Genomic DNA, 16,927 nt, shown 5'->3' on the forward strand with positions numbered 1-16,927 from the left:
GAAAATTCCCGGTTCGTTTCGGCCCCGCCCCCCCCCCCCCAGTTGACATTTCAGAGTTTGAAGGACCAGAAGGCAGACTTACGCTCTTCACCTCCAGAATCAGGTCAACATACCTCTACCACTTCTTCCCTATAGATCTTTTGTGTATATGAATCTAAGAGTACAAGATCAGCTCTACTACAGGACTGTGTGTTTGCTCAGCAGTGCTCAGTTTTGGGCTAGGTAGCTTTTAAATTGAAAGTAATGATTTTAAATTAATTTTGGTTGCTCTTGTGAGGCCTGCATTAGCCCCACAAAGGCTAACATGCTATCCAAAACACGCCTGGGGACCCCTTCCTACTCTGGAGGAGAGAGACTTACAGCCTCTTCAATCTTCTAGTTAACAGAAGAAAGAGCAACACAAATCTACACCTCTGAAACGTCACCACATTACCTGAAAGAGATCTCATGTTACAGTTTTGCCCCTTTTAATCTCATCTAGCTGTTTCAATCCCCACATTTTGGATTGATGGTTTGGGGAGGTTTAGCTTGGTTTTGGCATGCTATCATCGCACCACCATTACTTTCACCTCCAAAACATGACGGAGATGAGAGGAATGATGCGCAGCCTTAATCCAAATCAAACCTTCATCGACCTCACCAAATGAAGACAAAACTTCACACCAATGTCATTGTGGTATTCCCTTAAGTTTATGAGCTTCCTGAACTCTTGATGGGGGTCTGTCATTAGGGCACGGCGTATGAGGCATTTTCGCCTCACACTACCCTCCACACAGGGCAGCCAGCTTCAGCGGGCACCCAGATTCCCACTCTGCCCCACACGCGCCAGCCACATTTCAGATCAGAAGCCATTTCAAATGTGCCTGGCACATACTCTAAACGTGACAGCAAGATGCAGTTTGAAACCAAAAACGGTTATCATGTAATTCTCTTTTTACTCATGTCTCTCATAAAGGAAAACGAAACCAAACAAAAACAAAACAAAAAAAAAGAAGAAAAGAAAAGAAGGGTTGGAATCAGGTGTGGGAGGGGGAATGGCGTAACATTTATTAATCAAAATTAAAAACTAAGCATGCTGACATCTGGAGCTAGAACAACCAGCAAAGTCACCACGTTCAGACTCATATTGGCTAGTTCTATCCATCCCAGCATTCTCTTGGGACAGCAGTTCGCCCTAGGCTCTACCACAAGCTCAGTGAAGTACACAGCCTCAAGTACTAGAGCGTGCAGCCACAACAACCTGCTATTACGGAAACAGTCAGTCACCACTGGAGTTAACATTCCAACCTTAACGACTCCCACAGCCTCCCGCCCTCGCCCCCCGAAATGGCTCCCACCCTAGCCCTGTCCCACACCACAATGTTAATAATTATAACAAGCAATAACCCATCTGTTATATCAGAGAAGGGAACAGAGACTCCACTGAGAGATTTAGAGCGGGATGTTAACATTTCTTCAGTCAACTGCACAACAAACAAAAACAGGAGAAATAATTCATTGGAGAAATGAAGTTAAGAAATAGCTGACGTGTATTGCTTTTTAACCATGCACTGATGCAAAATTGAAGCTACTGTTAATTTAAAAAAAAAAAAAGTCACAGGATAGAGGTACACACACACAGGCAGACCTGCTCAGTTCAAAGCGGTCTGCAAATTCTACTTGTGTGTACTTCAAATAAAACCAAAAATGGGGATTATAATGGCCATGGTACATTCCTGTCAAAGGAGCAATGAGTGTGGACAGCTGGGGGATTTCTGACACGGGGATGTATTTAGCATGACCAGCAGGTCCAAATACACCAAAACAGGGTAAAGGAAAGAGGAGGAAAGTTGCAACCATTACTCGTTATTTTGTAAATGCTTTCACCAAGCTCTGGGACCAGTAGAGAGTAAAGGAGACACTGTGCAGGTTGCCTTACCCAGCTGATGCTCCTGTTCTCCATAACCCAGGACCCACCTATAACTCCATCCATGCGTCTAAAGCCCTGCTCAGCTTGTCCAATGCACCAGTTATTTTCTCCTGCTATTCCTGTTCACACACAACTTTAACTGGTATGCAGAGCTCATCCGTAACCTCAGCTACATGGTCCTACCACCCCTAGTGATTTCTGATGCCACTCACTATGGGTACTCTAGTAAATATAAACTATTAACAGAGTAGAGCATCTTCAACAAACATGAACAATCATGTTTTCCAATAGAAGAAATAATAATTAAAAAAAGGCCCTTGCTAGCTGCACCACACTCCTCCAGTGCCACAGCGAAACTGCAACAGAAGACACCATTGAGTGGCATAGTCCCTGAAACCCAGGACAGCCATGCAAACTCCCACTCCATCTATTTAAGTGAAGTGATTCCACAGGGACAGTTTTACCCATCTTGGTTCAGCTTTTAAAATCTTTAGCCTCGTCTCAAAAGAAATGAGTGTGGCTGAACTTCTTGCAAAGATGTTAAGTCAGAGATGTTTCTATCAAAGGTACAGTTTAAACACTGCCTTGGCAAGGAAATAGGGGAACTAAGGAAAAGGCTTATGCATTTTTACTGGGCAGTAAGTAACAACCAAAAGGACTGTCTAAATCAAGACTGGTCCTTTCTGGTACAGTCTTTTGGATTGTCTGGGCAGCGTGTGAGAGAGATGAATACAACCGTAAGTGTTGCTTATCTTAATTCAAGTTCTCTTTCTCTGGATATCCTGTCAGTGTTGCTGGGGCTGCATTAAACCCCTTTCCCATGTGAACGTGTAGCACTTGAGTCTATAGATGTCAATTGTCAAACAACCATATTTGCTCAAGTATTCACAAAAGCCCAAATTTAAAATGACTCTTCTGTGATGTTATTGTCCTTGGCTCATCAATGAAGCATGAAAATATTTTTTTTAAATTCCTTCTTTAACATTAGATGATAGCTTTTTCAATAGTGTCATGTATTCTCTACAAATACAGAAATAACACAAGCATGGCAAAACAACTTATACAGGAAGCTGCAATCCCAACTGAAGCAGCATTCCAATTACTGAGCATGTTAATGTAGATAAATGAGCACTTTAAGACTATACAGTTCAGCTCAAAATAAGCCCATCTTCTCTTCCACTCTTCAGGTCCTATTAGGTGATCAATCCAACAAGAACATGAGGAAATCCAAAACTACAGCTTACTATCTCAGTGTATGCTATGGTGTAAGCCTCCCTTTTCTTTTTCCCTTGCTGCCTTAGATGGGCACACAAAGCGTGTTGCTGGCCCTCTTTACTCCAGAGAGCCTTTATGCCACTAAGACACAAGTGTTCCCATACCCCTGGAGAAATGTGTAACTGATGGTACCAGTTAGATACGTCTGACCACCTGCCAGGTTTAGGCAGCGAGCCCAATTTTAGGCTCTTTTATTTGTTGTATCTCAAATGTGCCATCTCCACCCGCAAACTGCCCTATAACAGAAGTTAAGAAGCAGAAAGGGCTAGAACCGTTTCCAGTATTTCTGTATTAGAAGGGTGGCATATGTGCACCAGGAATGAGCATGAATGAATTAAAAGAGGTGACAGGACAACGGTGTCCATTGCAGCAGGTGCTTCTACATGGTAATGGGACAAGCATGACCTTATTAACCCTTCCATTGAATTTATGTTATTATTTTTTTTTGAATGAAAGCCACTCGGTGTGAAATCTGGACACACGCCACCCTGCCATAGCGGGGGCTCGGATCACACTTGAGTCTGCGCTGCCCTAACAAAGCCTCTGTTCCCATCTCTAATGTGGTGCTGGAATGGTTAGTATAATTCAGTTTTTTCCACTGCAATCCACAATCTGATCGGTTGGCAGGTCACACTGGCACTCCTACCTGAGGTATTTTAGCGCTAATGATTGGTTCCTGTAAGACTATTCTATAACAGAACACAGGAAGAGCAGTTCAAAAAAACACAGCTGTGGAAAGAAACAATCATACAAACAGCCCGCGGCGGGGCTCACCAGCCTTTTCTTTCCAGTGGATGCAAGCACGCTTTTCACAGGCAAGAGCAGTCTTCGCACGGGTGAGTTTGTTTGGGTTTCCCCCCCGCCGCCCAGATTGACCCCATTGTAGAAGAAAGATAACCTTTCTTAAGATCCAAAATGAAACCCGCTGCATCCTGGGGCAGGTTGTTTTATGAATTCAGGTGTCTTGCCAGAGTGGGACGCATCCAACAAGAGATGGAATGCCTTCTTCACAGAAGAAGTGGCTAGCAGGATGGTTGCCCCAGGAAAGAAAAAAGGAATGAGGAAGAGGAGGAGGAGGAAAATGAGAAATCAGTGCATAATGTGTATGCAGAAAAAGCAGCCCAAACTTGGGACACTTCCCCTTCATCTTGCCTAACACTAACCACTCCCTGTCAGCTCAACTGCTTTCCACCCTTCCTTGACACAACCCTATGGACTCAGAAGACCTAGGGGAACCTCAGTTTAACTTTCTCCCCAGTCCTAACTGCAATACCCCCTGCCATCCCTTCTGCAATCAGGACAAGCCTTTCACAGCAACCAGAGGGACGTAAGCACTGCAGTGAAAAGCACGACAAATCAGTGGGGCACAGGGACACTGTAATCATTCCACCTGTGCCAAGCAAATTGTTTGGAAGGGTAACTTCGTGTTTGGATTATGGTAACTTTTTCCTGAGCTCCATCGGGGGGCTCTGGGCAGCGATAACATAGGGAAAAACTCCACCATCTACCTTAATGAGTCCCCCTCTTCTATCGTCCTGCTTTCTGACAGTGAGACCACTGCCACCAACAGCAAAGTCTTCAGAAGTCCACCTAACTGTTCTAACCTGACTTGGGGGCTTGGTTTTGTGTTATGTGATGCTACCACTGCAGCACCAAGTGGTTATGGAGATTCTTCATTATTGAAGTCTCTGTCCTTAAAACATGTTAAATAAGCCTCTCCTCCCCACCTGCAATGGAAGCTCTGAAGGAGCTTTCTCAAAAGAAATAGGGAGTAACCCTGGCTAGCCTTCCCTTTCAACACGACAGTCTCTTATATGCCATACTCTGAGGGAAGAGGCACTAAGCATTGCTCATTTCCTTGCTTACTTGCTGTAGCAAAGTCAGTGGTCTATAAAGCTGGTGTTTTAGGAGTGAGGTGGGAAAACCCAGAACCCTCTGTAGTCCTTGACACAGTTTTATAAAGGAACACTTGACTAGGCAGATCAATTTTTAAAGGACTGCACACACAATCGTATATGTAAGAATGAAGAAATGCACCCAATCTCTCTATGCTCAGAGAGCACGCCTTCCAACTGCTGTAACTGTGTTGGGTAAAGTGCCTTTACAAGACTTGACCCTCCATATAAGCCAACAAAATCCAAAAGCCAATTCCATCCATTTTCTTGAGTCTAACCCCAGGCTCCTCTTTATAAATGTCAGGAGTAGCACCTTCAAAGGAGTGGGGATATGAAATCCACACCAACAACTGTGCCACTACCCAATACAAAGCTGCTCCAGCTCCAAAGAGCTATTACCTACAATACCATGAAAGGGAACTCTGCTAGAGGTAGGCAGGCCACAAGTTGCGATGGCAGTAGTGGACCTGAATGTTTTGGCTTTGAAAGGCATATTCCTACCACAGCTGCTCTGCAATAGCTCTCCATCGGAGAGGAAACCGCTTTTCTCACTGGCCAGTCAGAACCCCTCCATCCACAACCCACCTACGTATACACAGATGCCCTGGAGATTTGCAATACGGACTGGCTGGGTAGGACAAAGACAATGACAGGACAAAGTCTCCCATGGCATCAGAGCTAATTCCCAGATAGGAGGAGGCTGCTGACTCTTCTAACCGAACATCTCCACATATTTGTACTTTACAATTCCCCAAAGAGGCAAGAGAATCTAGCCTATTTAGGTACCATTTCTACCAGCAAAATGAGATGTCAGTTTTCACTCTAGCATCTCGGTCTCCATTTTTAATCAGTCCCAGTGTCTTCCCCAAAGGGATAATCTCCACATCCCCGTGGCACATGAACATTTTTAAACATACAGCTCGCTCAGTTTAGTGTGGGCTGCACAAATCAAACCTGAAAGGGCCCCAAGAGGGGAGAGAAAGGGGAGGGCGGAGGGGGAGAAGGAAAGGGAAGGTCTGAGGCTAAACCAGTCCTGTTATTTTTACATCCAAATTACGTAAACGAGAGAAGTGTTGAGAGAAATTTTAATTCGCTAATCATCTCTCAGGCTGATTAGTAGCAGTGTGCATGTGGGGGACAGGACACCCAGTAAACTGACCCTGGCAATGATCAGGAAACCCAAAGGCTTAGGTCTTGCACCCAGGGGCAAGCGCAGTGACAGAGAAGCATGCTTGCATTCCTAAATATATAAATATATATATCCACAAGGAAGAAGAAAATCAAAGTAAATGATATTTTAAAAAAACAAACCAAACCAACCAAACAAACCAAAAGAAAAAAAGAAAAAAAAAAAAAGGCTGGCTTGTCAGGGGTTGGGGACGAGAAGGCTCCGGTGTGTGTACTTACATAGAGGTCAGCACCGTAAAATCCGTCCTGGTAAACCACACTGCAGAAAATCCACACAAAAACAAAAAAACAAAAAACAAAAAACAAAAGAACAGAAAACACATTCCGGTTATTGAGGACGGCAGCATGCACATGCGTTTTACACAGGCAGGTGATGTATGAATCCACAACCTGGGCTTTTGGCAGGAGCAAATCAGCGAGAGAATGTGTGTGCGCACGCACGCTAGACGGCTCCAAGTCATCTTCCATGGCATGCAAAGGGGGAAGGGGCGGGCAGAGGGGGAGACAGTATGCAAAGGAGAGAGGGAGGGGAACCACCATCTTGTACAATAAAAATAGACTCAAAAAGATCTGATGTCCTGAAGAAGAGAAACAAGGGTTTAGAAGCCTCCACTCTGGTTATTCTCCTGGAATGATTTTAGTTACCCCCTAAACACATGGTAACATTGGCTTCATGAAGCGGGCTTGTGAAATCGAGGAGCCCCTCAGAAGGCATCCCACAGGGGCTGGAGTCACCTATGTCAGAAGCACGTTTCAGAGTTGTGTATGATTATGTATTTCGAGCTTCACAAGGCTGCACGACTTTGTTTCTGACATCCATACATCACCTGCTTTTACCCTGCACATTAGACATGCGATAAGATTTGGCTGATCACACAAGCATGCAAAGTATTATTATTCAGCATCTTAAAGAACCAATGCAACACCTCAGGAAAACAAGTCAATCAATTCTGATCAAAGTAAACACAGAGAAATGTAATTAAAAAGAAAAAACCAAAAATACCCACAATGCATTGCTTTCACAAGCAGAGATAATGAGCTAAAAAGGTTAGGTGACTGGTCCAAGGTCCGAGAATTGAAAGGTGCAGTGGGAGTCCCTGGTAGTAACGACCTATTCCATAGCAGAGAGGAGCAACTGGAAGGGTTTCCATGGGATGGTGCTTTTTCTGCTTTAAGCTATAGTTTTCTTTCTCTCAGAACTTCAAGCAGGAAAACTGTTAAACCAGAGCCTGGGGTTCCCAAAGAGCCACTCTTAACAGAGCATTTGCTAGCATAAGACTGCGCAGCTCGCTTTGGGGAGAGGGGTCGGGAAAGGATGAGGAAGGAAGAGAAGGGATACCCCCCACCCGTTTGAATTCAGCCTGTGCTTCATAACAAGGAATTTCCTCCTGCTTTGTCCTCTGAATAGCTCCGCACAAACTTGCTCAAGGCTTCAAAAAACATTGGCCCCACCATCTGTGATGTTCATGGATCTGATGTGCATGACTTACCAGTAGCATTAAGGAAAAAGAAGGTATAGAACACTAGCTTTTCTTTTGATTATCATTTCTTACTCATCAGATGGAATGTGAAATGCTGCCAAGAGCCTGCCACCCTCAGACACCCACCTATTGTAAGGCACGCACACACAAAAAAAGCCCAGCAGATCTTGCCAAAATTCTGCATGCTATTACTAAAAAGTAAAATAAAAAAAAAAATCTGTTGCAGTGTTAGCTACTGCTTGAATAATTTAGTCTTGCTGTCTTCCCCAGGAAAAGTACACTCCATTCCCAATGGACAGAGTTACTATGGTCTCCAAGAGCGCTGGGAACAGATATGAAGATAGAGATCCTTGTTAGAGGAAGAGGGGAGCCACTTCAGCAGGGAGAAGCAGGCCGTAAGATCATTTTTGTTGAAGCTAAATTTTTACACCCACATCACAAAGAATTTGGCTCCTGGGGCAGTGACTTACATTGCTGGGTTCTCTATCTAGGACCAGGAGTGTTTTAGCAGTGATACTCCACCTGCTCCTGCAGGAAAGGCAAATGCATGACAGAGGAAGTGACTGTTGGTTTATGAACAGGTTAGCAGTTTTAACAGTTATTCTGAACACAATCAGTTAGATGAATATAAGCATTACCACATTGGATCAGGCCACTATTCCTGTAACTTAGAATCTTGTCAGCAAGAGATGCTAGCATCAGCTCTCCAGAGAAAACTGCAAGGAACACTAATAACAAGTAAGACTTCCTGAGTCCAAACAACAAAGCACACGTGCATCCTCCATCTCTCCTTCAGTTAGGACTTGACTGACACCAACTGCCAGGGCTGATATTTAGCAAGGTTTATTTATATGCTAAATATTAATATTTGTGATTCTTAATGCTAGCAAAAACTGCGAGAATTCCTTCATTTGAGAACCACAGAGACCATTCTGGTTATGTAGACTGACCAGAAGCATAAAGCAGCCCATCAGCCCATCAAATCTCAGTGGCATCTACAAAAAGCCCACTAGCTGAGCTAAAACACAACCACGAGAAAAAGAAACATGCTAGTTTTGTAAAGCAGCCATCGTATCATTTAGGTGTACCAACAGTTGACTTTGTTGTAAAAGGAACCAAAAAAACCACTCCAAACCCCCAAAGCACCCTATTGCCTTATATCTAGTATGACTTTTATCTACTTTTGGCTTCAAGTCAGTGAATCCTCTATGTATTTACACTCCTAGACTAAATTATTCTTTACCATGGCAAGCCTACTCTTCATATAGGCACTTAATGACCATGAACAGGTCAATGCCTAATGTATAGTTTGAGAAACAAAATTGATCAAGCTCATTTGGTTTTGAGAGTTTTACAGTAGGCAAGTTTTTTTTCAGACTGATTTAATTCTTACAGCTTTTGGTCTGAAGTGTTTGTCAGCATTCTTGTTCAGAAAGCATGGCCGCTACAAAGCAGGGCAATATTCCAGTACATGCTATATGCAATATATGAGGAATATGCAATATTCCTTATGCTATATATCAGAGGTTATAATGTCTCCTTACTTCTATTGAATACCGCCTCAGTTATAAATTGAAGGTTGCATTTGTATTCTGAGGTCAGGCTCAGGTGACTATCTAACATCCACTCCAATGGTCTGAGCAATTGCTTTCTAAGGTATGAATAGCCTTCCCTGGATAAACGTCCATGTCCATACGTAAGTATTTACATTCCACATATGCATTAGTAAATCTTAGTTCGAGTTCTTGAAATAAATGTTAAAACTATTAAGAACGATATGATTTCTTGCACCTTCCTCTGGAGTATCTAGCACTAGACACTGTCAAAACTTACTCTAACCTGAATGGCCCTCAGGTCTGATCCAGTATGGCAATTCCAACAAGCTTTTATTAATCTACATTCTGTATTTTTTTGAATTCTGCTAAGCTCTCAAATGCAGTGAGACCATTAAGTTTTGTAACTTAAACACCACTGAGGTTTGTGAAAACCAATTCCTTCTACCAGGTTTGAGTCAACCTGCAGCTTACTTTACTGTCTTCTTCCACATTACTCACTATGTCTTCATCACTCATGTGTTGCTGACTGATCTTATGGTGTCGTCTTTCCGCTGGCTAGGAAGAAAGCAGCTGATGCAGGGTAAGGTGTCAGGAATGTGTGCCTGCCCCTGACTCCATGGAGGTCACCAGTGCCCACATGGAGCGGTGGCTGTCCCAAACATTACTGCAACAAAATGTGCTATTCAGTTCCTTGTATTATTCCACGAGGAATCAAATTCCCTGTACAAAATATCTTGTAGATTCAGACTATGATGACAATAAACACCAGAATTAATTACATCCCAGTGCTTGGGACTAGGGACAGTTCTGGTCCATTTGTGAACCTGCCGTGTTTACTGCTGCCCTGCAAATGTTTACTGGATAGTATGCTGCCCATGAAGACATGAAATCAGTCAGCAGAGTCAGACAAACTCAACGTAACGTAAGTAAACACAGTCATGAGACGGTATTTGGAAGTGATAATCACTGGAGCCTGGCCCATATTCTAAATGGAAATAAACCTTTTACATGGGACTCAGGCTGGATTTATATCAAAGACAAGCCTAGAGTCCCTCCCAGTGCGCCACTTGTGACAGCCTCTTGCTAGGAATGCTCCAGCCGTTACTCCCAGGGATGAAGAGCACATCCCCCCCCTCCCCAGTGCAATATTTCACATTCTGCTAGACAGCAGCACTTAGCTCAGCTTTGCTTCTCTGTTTCACTGTGGAGCATTTCCTAATAAAACCGGACTGGGTCATTTTTAGAGCAACAGACAGACAAGTTGCAGGTCAGAGGCTATGGTTAGAGGATATAGAATATGAACCAGGAGCAGTGGCAAAAAGAGGTGGATCTGAAAACCCAGAAGAAACACTGTTTGGAAGGCCAATGTGTTCAGATAAGAGGTTTCATTTAAAGTCTTCTGGTGAATTAAATACAAAGATTGCCAGATTTGCTGGAGAGCAAAGCTAGACAGATACGTGACCACGGCAGCTTGCTTCCTTAAGCTCCACTTTAAATATCAGACAGGACTCTAAAAAGAAAAGGCCACAGCAGCCCTCGCCACTTAGCCTGCTACAGAAGGTATTGTGAGCTTACCCAGCATATATCAGGCCAGCTCCTTGCACTGATGTGTGTGGCTTCCACCTCCCTTTTTAATAAAAGATCTATAATTTATTTTTTTCCCTTTTGGGGCTAGTCTAAAGGAAAGAAGGGTCAGTCCACTTCTCTGTGTTGGAGGATTCATTCCTACTCCTATCCTTTCTGAGAACGTTGCCTGGAAAATATGGCAAGTAAAATTCCAGAGACAGGCAATATGCATAAAGCATCCTCAAAATCAGAAACAAAAAAAGATAGTTTGGAAGGGATTTGCTGATTTATCTGTCGTTCCATCACACTTAAACAAACAAAAACCCAAAACAAAACTCACATACAAACCTAGTTCCCTGTATTTTTTAATTTTATTTTTTAATTTTTATTCCCTTTTTTTAAACAGCAGAATACTCTTTTGTAAAAGCATCTATTCCACTGCATTACTAGTGAAAAGTCAGAGGGCAAAGAATGCTAAGGCCACGCATTCACCATTGCTTCATACGAGTTAGAAGAACGCTGCACTTTTGTTCTCCCTATATCCCAAACACTCCCAACTTTAAATTAATGGACTTGATTAATCTTTGTTTTAAACCTTTTTAAACCGTCTCCAACAAAGAAAGCAAATCCATTGTGGGTAACTGGCTCTTGTGTGTCCTACTGCCAGATGGTGAGGCATGAAGGTAATGGATAATACTCCTCATTCCTGAATATGAAAACACAAATGGAGTGCAAAGAGCAGAACCTTTTCAGAAATTTTAGACCTTCTCTCTTTGCGTCCTTCTCAGCAGCGCTATAATGTATTGGGTCAATGGATGACGAATACCATGTAGACAAATCGAGAAGTTATAAGAAGGAATTCATCAGCGCTTTAAGCTGTTGCAAGTACTGAATATTGTTTCAGTCAAGAACTTAACATGGAAAAATTTAGATTTGCCCCCACTGGATGCCATAGTGTGCAGAATGCTCTGGCACTAGCAATATCCTGACTCTCACCATCCAGACAATTTTAGTTATTTTTTGGTTAACCAATCAGCTATTTGACACGGTTGTGCAGAGCACTCTGCTCTTGTGATCAGTGCTTACCCTGGGTAGGCAGGGATGGCTGTGGGAGGTACCGCCCGGACTGCCCCATACACTGTCCTTCCTCGGCCCCTCAGATGGGCTCCCCGAAATGCGGCTGCTGTGGTGGGTGGCGTTGGATAGGGGAAGCCTGGAACTGTAAAGACAGACAAGGTGGAGGGTGAAAAGGATCTGAGCTCCTGCCCAGAGAAGAACCGTCTGCTTCAAACAGTGACACAATAGCTCCACAGCGGTGGGACATTTTGCATCAATCCTGCAGAGGGGCATGCTTATAACCCAGCAAGCATCCGATACATACTTCCTGCTACACCATGGCCTTTGGGGGAAGAGGGGTTGCAGAGAGGTTTGGCATGCAAGAGGTTAATGCTTTGGCATGCCTCACCCACCACAAACAGGGTACAAATCCCCCCGCCTTCTGACACCGCCATGCAGCCTGGTTAGAGTCCGAGAAGCGCAGAGAGTTACTATCAATATAGCAGGCGGCTCTTCCAAAACTGCAGAGGCTCTTTAAAATAATTTGCCAAGAGGCCCTTAAAGTCAACCAACTTACATCAGTCTCTTCCCTCCTTTCCCCTCCCACTCTTTGCCACCCAATCCTCTGTATGTTCATTTTAAAGCCTGAAAGACAAGATAGCCCATATAACAGCAGCAGAAATTTCCCATAAAGTGCCAGTTTACTGAGAGCCCACCTTCATTTAACAAGCGCGACCAATATCTGGCTCCATGTATAGTGGGGCCTGCTTTATTACGCTTTACACTGGAGTAAACCGGCTCATGATGAAATGCTGTAAAACCTCAGAGGCATCTGCAAACACGTAATAAACAGATACCAAGAGGGAAGGCGTCCCAGGGCGCAAACCCAACCCAACATGCGTCCAGGTGCATGCCACTGGGGGCCCTGCAGACTTGCGGTTTAGCAGCTTGTATAATATGTACTTTAGGGATTTGTCCGTTTGGTTTCTTTGGTTTCAAAAGAGGGAGGGGGGCAAGGGAATGGCCTATTCCTCACACACACCCTCCCCTCGTTCTGCAGCCTCCTCATCACTCAGAAAGACCCATTCACCAGTACAGAAACACACTGCAGATGAACAAGTTACAGCCACTGCACAGAATACTTTGGCTCAAGGTAAACTCATTCCCAGCGAGACCCATCCTTTCAAGTATATATTATACAGACTGGAGAGAAGAAGGGTAACAGGTCATCATTAACTCAAGCACAGTAACAATACAGGGGCCAATGGGGGCTACTTACTGATTAAAGGAATGTAAGTGTTAATACCCCCCCTTCCTGACAGGGGCACTGCGGCGTCATTGCCCAGCGAGACATCTGCTTGAAAGCTGGACGCTGATTTAATTTTAAAAAGAAAAAAAAACAAAACAAAAAAACAAAAACAAAATGTAAAAAGGTTATAAAGAAACAGCAGATTGAGAACATAAACAAACACCACTGCAGTTAAACGGCAGAAGTGGAAGTGTCTACTTAAGCTCTACCTGCATATAACTCAGGGCCGTACACCGCTCCAACCACAGGACTCAACTTCCAACCTGAAACAACAAAGACTGCAGTGAATGCCAAAATCTACACCAAGAGAAGGAGTGGGCAGCGTGGGTACAGGGAACAGTCTCTTGCCTGCGCCCCAGCTTCACATGCACAGCTCTTTCCAATTTCTGCTTTGCCTCAATCCCCCTTGGTGTAGATGGAGGCCAACTGCCTTTTTCTAATGTCAGGTTCTAGGTATAGATCGCTGTATCAGAGGGAACAGCAAAACATCAGCTGATCCGCAGCACGCAGAGGCGCTGCTGAGGGAATGCCAACTACCTTATATGCATATTTGCCACGAGCACCGTACGACCCTGCGTTCCCTGCATGAACCTTGCTGCCAGCTCTTCCAGCTCCTCCCTGCTTTCACGGGGAACACTGACGGATCCAAGAACCTCTCTAATGCCACCGGCCCAGACTGTCATCCCAGGCAAGTCAATTTATAAACTTAAATTCTCAAAACACCCTTCTGTCTTACTTGCTAGAGATCTGCTAAAAAGCAACAGTGTCTGAATTTCCTCACTAACTGAATTACATGACTATGGTGCAGAAAAGCAATTCAGTCTATTCAGCTCACATTTTCTCCTCTCTGTGTTATTTTAGTATTTCCTGTCTACTTTATGCTGCTTTTCAGGTGAAAGCCTTCCCAGAGAATTGATTTCAGTATCACCTGGATAATTGGCAAGAACTGCAAATCATCAACATAAAACCTACAAGAGAATAGTGCTTAAAGAAGTCATCGCTGGGATATGAGGAGAACACATTTCCTAGTCAGATCTAGAAACGCATCTGTCGCACCCCCCACCTTTCTATCTGGGGAGAGAAGCAAGGGGTGCAAAGCTAGCATCGTGATCTGGGCTGGCTTCCACAAAGCATTCCTTTCAGGAAAGACCTCAGCTGTTCAGCTAGCAATCACACAGGTATTTTTATTTAAATAAATCCATACCCTTCCTCTGTCTTGGAGTCCTGATGCACTTACTGTGCTTTAACACCTCTAACCAGCCTAGAAACCACACGAACAACTTTGTGAACTGCAGCCCACCACCCCTTCGTCTGCTGGCAGAGTATCAACGAGAGATGCAATGCACACTCCCTCCGCAAGACTAGGCACGCTGCCGCTGCGCTGCCCACCTGGATGGCAAAATACTCAAGTGAGTGATGGCAATGAGAGAACTGGGATCAACCCTCAAATTTAACAACAGTCATACGACCGCTCATCAGTATGCCTTAAGCCTGGCCTAATACTAAATACCTTTGCGTAGCTTTAAAGCTGGCTATAAATTGCTGGCTGCGAAAGCAAAATATTCCTGCCCGTTATCAGGGTTTCACAAGTAAGCCAAGTTTCGTTACCAAATAGTCATACACATTTTCTGCCCTTGTTTTCAGGACAACATAACATGGCTGCATTGCCTTTTACTACAAAACCTCCTGGTTCCTTTCAGACACCGAGACTCAGAATCCCAGCCTTTCTGCCTGCCCGTTTCCCCAATTCTGTAACCAAAAAAAGATTTATTTGCCAAGAGCCACACAACAAGTCAGTAGCAGAGCCACAAATAAAATTCGTATCTTCTGACTTCCAAGTCTTACGTTGTAATCAAACAGATTCTCACACTAGCAACTACCTATATGCAGCTTCCTGCCCTGTTGAAGCTGTTTGGGAACATTTTCAGACCAAAAATAATTTTTCTGCCTGTTTCAGGACAAAGACTCGGATTCAAAATCTGTATCAAAGCAGTGTTCAGTTCTGTCAGGAGAAGAACGACTTTTTATGCTATATATGCCTATGCAATAAAATTACTGCACAGACAGAAGAACCAAGATATCCTGATGAAACAGGATTCTTCATTACCCAAACAACTTGGTCTTTCTCTATTCAGGTTCACTGGAAGATGATTGAACACAGGCGCAGACTGTAACAAAAAGTGAGCAAACAAGCAGCGCAATGCCTCTGTTTTCCCGGCTGCTTGGGGACAGCTCTATTTCTACAGTTAGAACCTAAACTGAGATATATCCAATTATGTATCATTAAGTTATGCTTCTGCATTCATATTTAGGTATCTACGTGATGCCAATGAGACTCAGGAGTACTGCACATCCCACTGTACAGCATCAGCTTGCAGTAGTGGCAGGAAACCCATCGGTCCCTGGCTTCTTCTCCTAGCTTGGCCACACTGAGCATGTCACTACTCCTCTGTCCCCACTTCTCTATCTGTAACATGGTATCCCTCCATAAACGCTTAGGAATTATACTGAAGAATAATGCTATAAATTAGGGTTTGTGGGGGTTTTGTTGGTTTCTTCTGGTTGGGTTTTTTTTTTTGGTCCTGAGGAGAGGCTTTTCCCTCACCAGGAAGCTTTTGTCTTTCTTCAAACCTTTCAGCTTATCATTAGTACAGTCTCTCTTACCATTTGCGTAAGGTGTGACCATCTTCTTATTGGTCATCACTCGCGCTGTGGCGTTGTTAACCTAAAAGTAAGAAAGGGGAGGGGGAGGAGAGGGAAGGAAGCATAGGACATTAGGGAAAACGATGGAAAACTCTCAGATACCACACACGCACACACACACTATACTTCTCTGAGCAAAAAAAAAATTGAACAACTAATTTTACAAGAATGCAATCTTTAAATTACTTTTAACAGTTGCCATTTAATTATAAAAGTTACAGCTAAACGTGGCACTTTAAAATTATGCATTAAACAAAAGGCCAACCAGAGTAAAGTGCAGATTCTCCACCACCCTGCCACCCCTTGGTGCGTGCTTATTTTCAGCTCATTGATCGAAAGGGCAAAACTTTGGAGGTTTTGTCCAGGTTCTGTTCGAGAGGCAGTGATAATTTCTGCAGCCCAGGGCAGGGGAACTGAACCAGGTGATGCACAAGCTGATTTGTTTCTCAAGCTCACCGTTGGGATTGGGGCCCAGCAGGTTGCTGGCAGGCATACTTTTCAGATAGAAAAAGGTAGCCTGGAGTCCATCAGCTTTAGATTTGAACTCCCAAGGCTTGAGGAGATTTCTGGAATACCACCAAGCATTTGGACAGTCTATATTCACTGATTTCTTCCCCATCGTTTTCAAATCTTTTTCCAGATTATTTTTTCCTTGTCACAAATCTCATGGACCAAAAAGAAGAAATACGTAGCAGTAAACCTGGGTCTTTTTTTTGTTTTATTGTGCCCTCCACCCTCTTTACAGAGCTCTGCATAGTTCCAAGCGGTTTGATTGCTCAAGCAAGTGGGGTGTTACCACAGAGATGGTGCTGATAAAGAAAAGATGGACCAGTTTGGAAGCCAAGTTACTGCAGCCCCGTGTCAGACAGCCTCAAAGTTCTTGCAAGGAGGGTGAAGTATTTATACAGCATCAGTAATTTATCAAAACCCATGCCAAATGAGAATTGAGGCCAGGGTGAGGAAGAGAAAAAAAAAGGAGATAAAAATAA

The 16,927-nt window shown here is 43.7% G+C and overlaps 1 protein-coding gene across 17 annotated transcripts in view; it reads right to left on the reverse strand.

Moving 5' to 3' along the window:
- The window catches only part of RBFOX2 (RNA binding protein, fox-1 homolog (C. elegans) 2), a 139,972-nt gene that overhangs the window by 9,995 nt on the left and 113,050 nt on the right, over positions 1-16,927 (reverse strand). For 7 of the 17 annotated variants that reach the window (XM_009332603.1, XM_009332601.1, XM_009332606.1 and 4 more), the window contains 5 exons: positions 15,900-15,960; positions 13,445-13,498; positions 13,206-13,298; positions 11,957-12,089; positions 3,831-3,873 (listed from right to left, as the gene is read on the reverse strand). In XM_009332603.1, the coding sequence (XP_009330878.1) occupies positions 3,831-3,873; positions 11,957-12,089; positions 13,206-13,298; positions 13,445-13,498; positions 15,900-15,960 (384 nt within the window). Of the gene's footprint in view, positions 1-3,637; positions 3,874-6,486; positions 6,527-8,111; positions 8,277-11,956; positions 12,090-12,503; positions 12,572-13,205; positions 13,299-13,444; positions 13,499-15,899; positions 15,961-16,927 lie in introns of those variants that run through there. The other 10 variants (XM_009332602.1, XM_009332600.1, XM_009332597.1 and 7 more) reach the window with 8 other exon arrangements.

Source organism: Pygoscelis adeliae, unplaced genomic scaffold (assembly GCF_000699105.1).
Source record: "Pygoscelis adeliae isolate BGI_AS28 unplaced genomic scaffold, ASM69910v1 Scaffold399, whole genome shotgun sequence".
NCBI lineage: Eukaryota > Metazoa > Chordata > Aves > Sphenisciformes > Spheniscidae > Pygoscelis > Pygoscelis adeliae.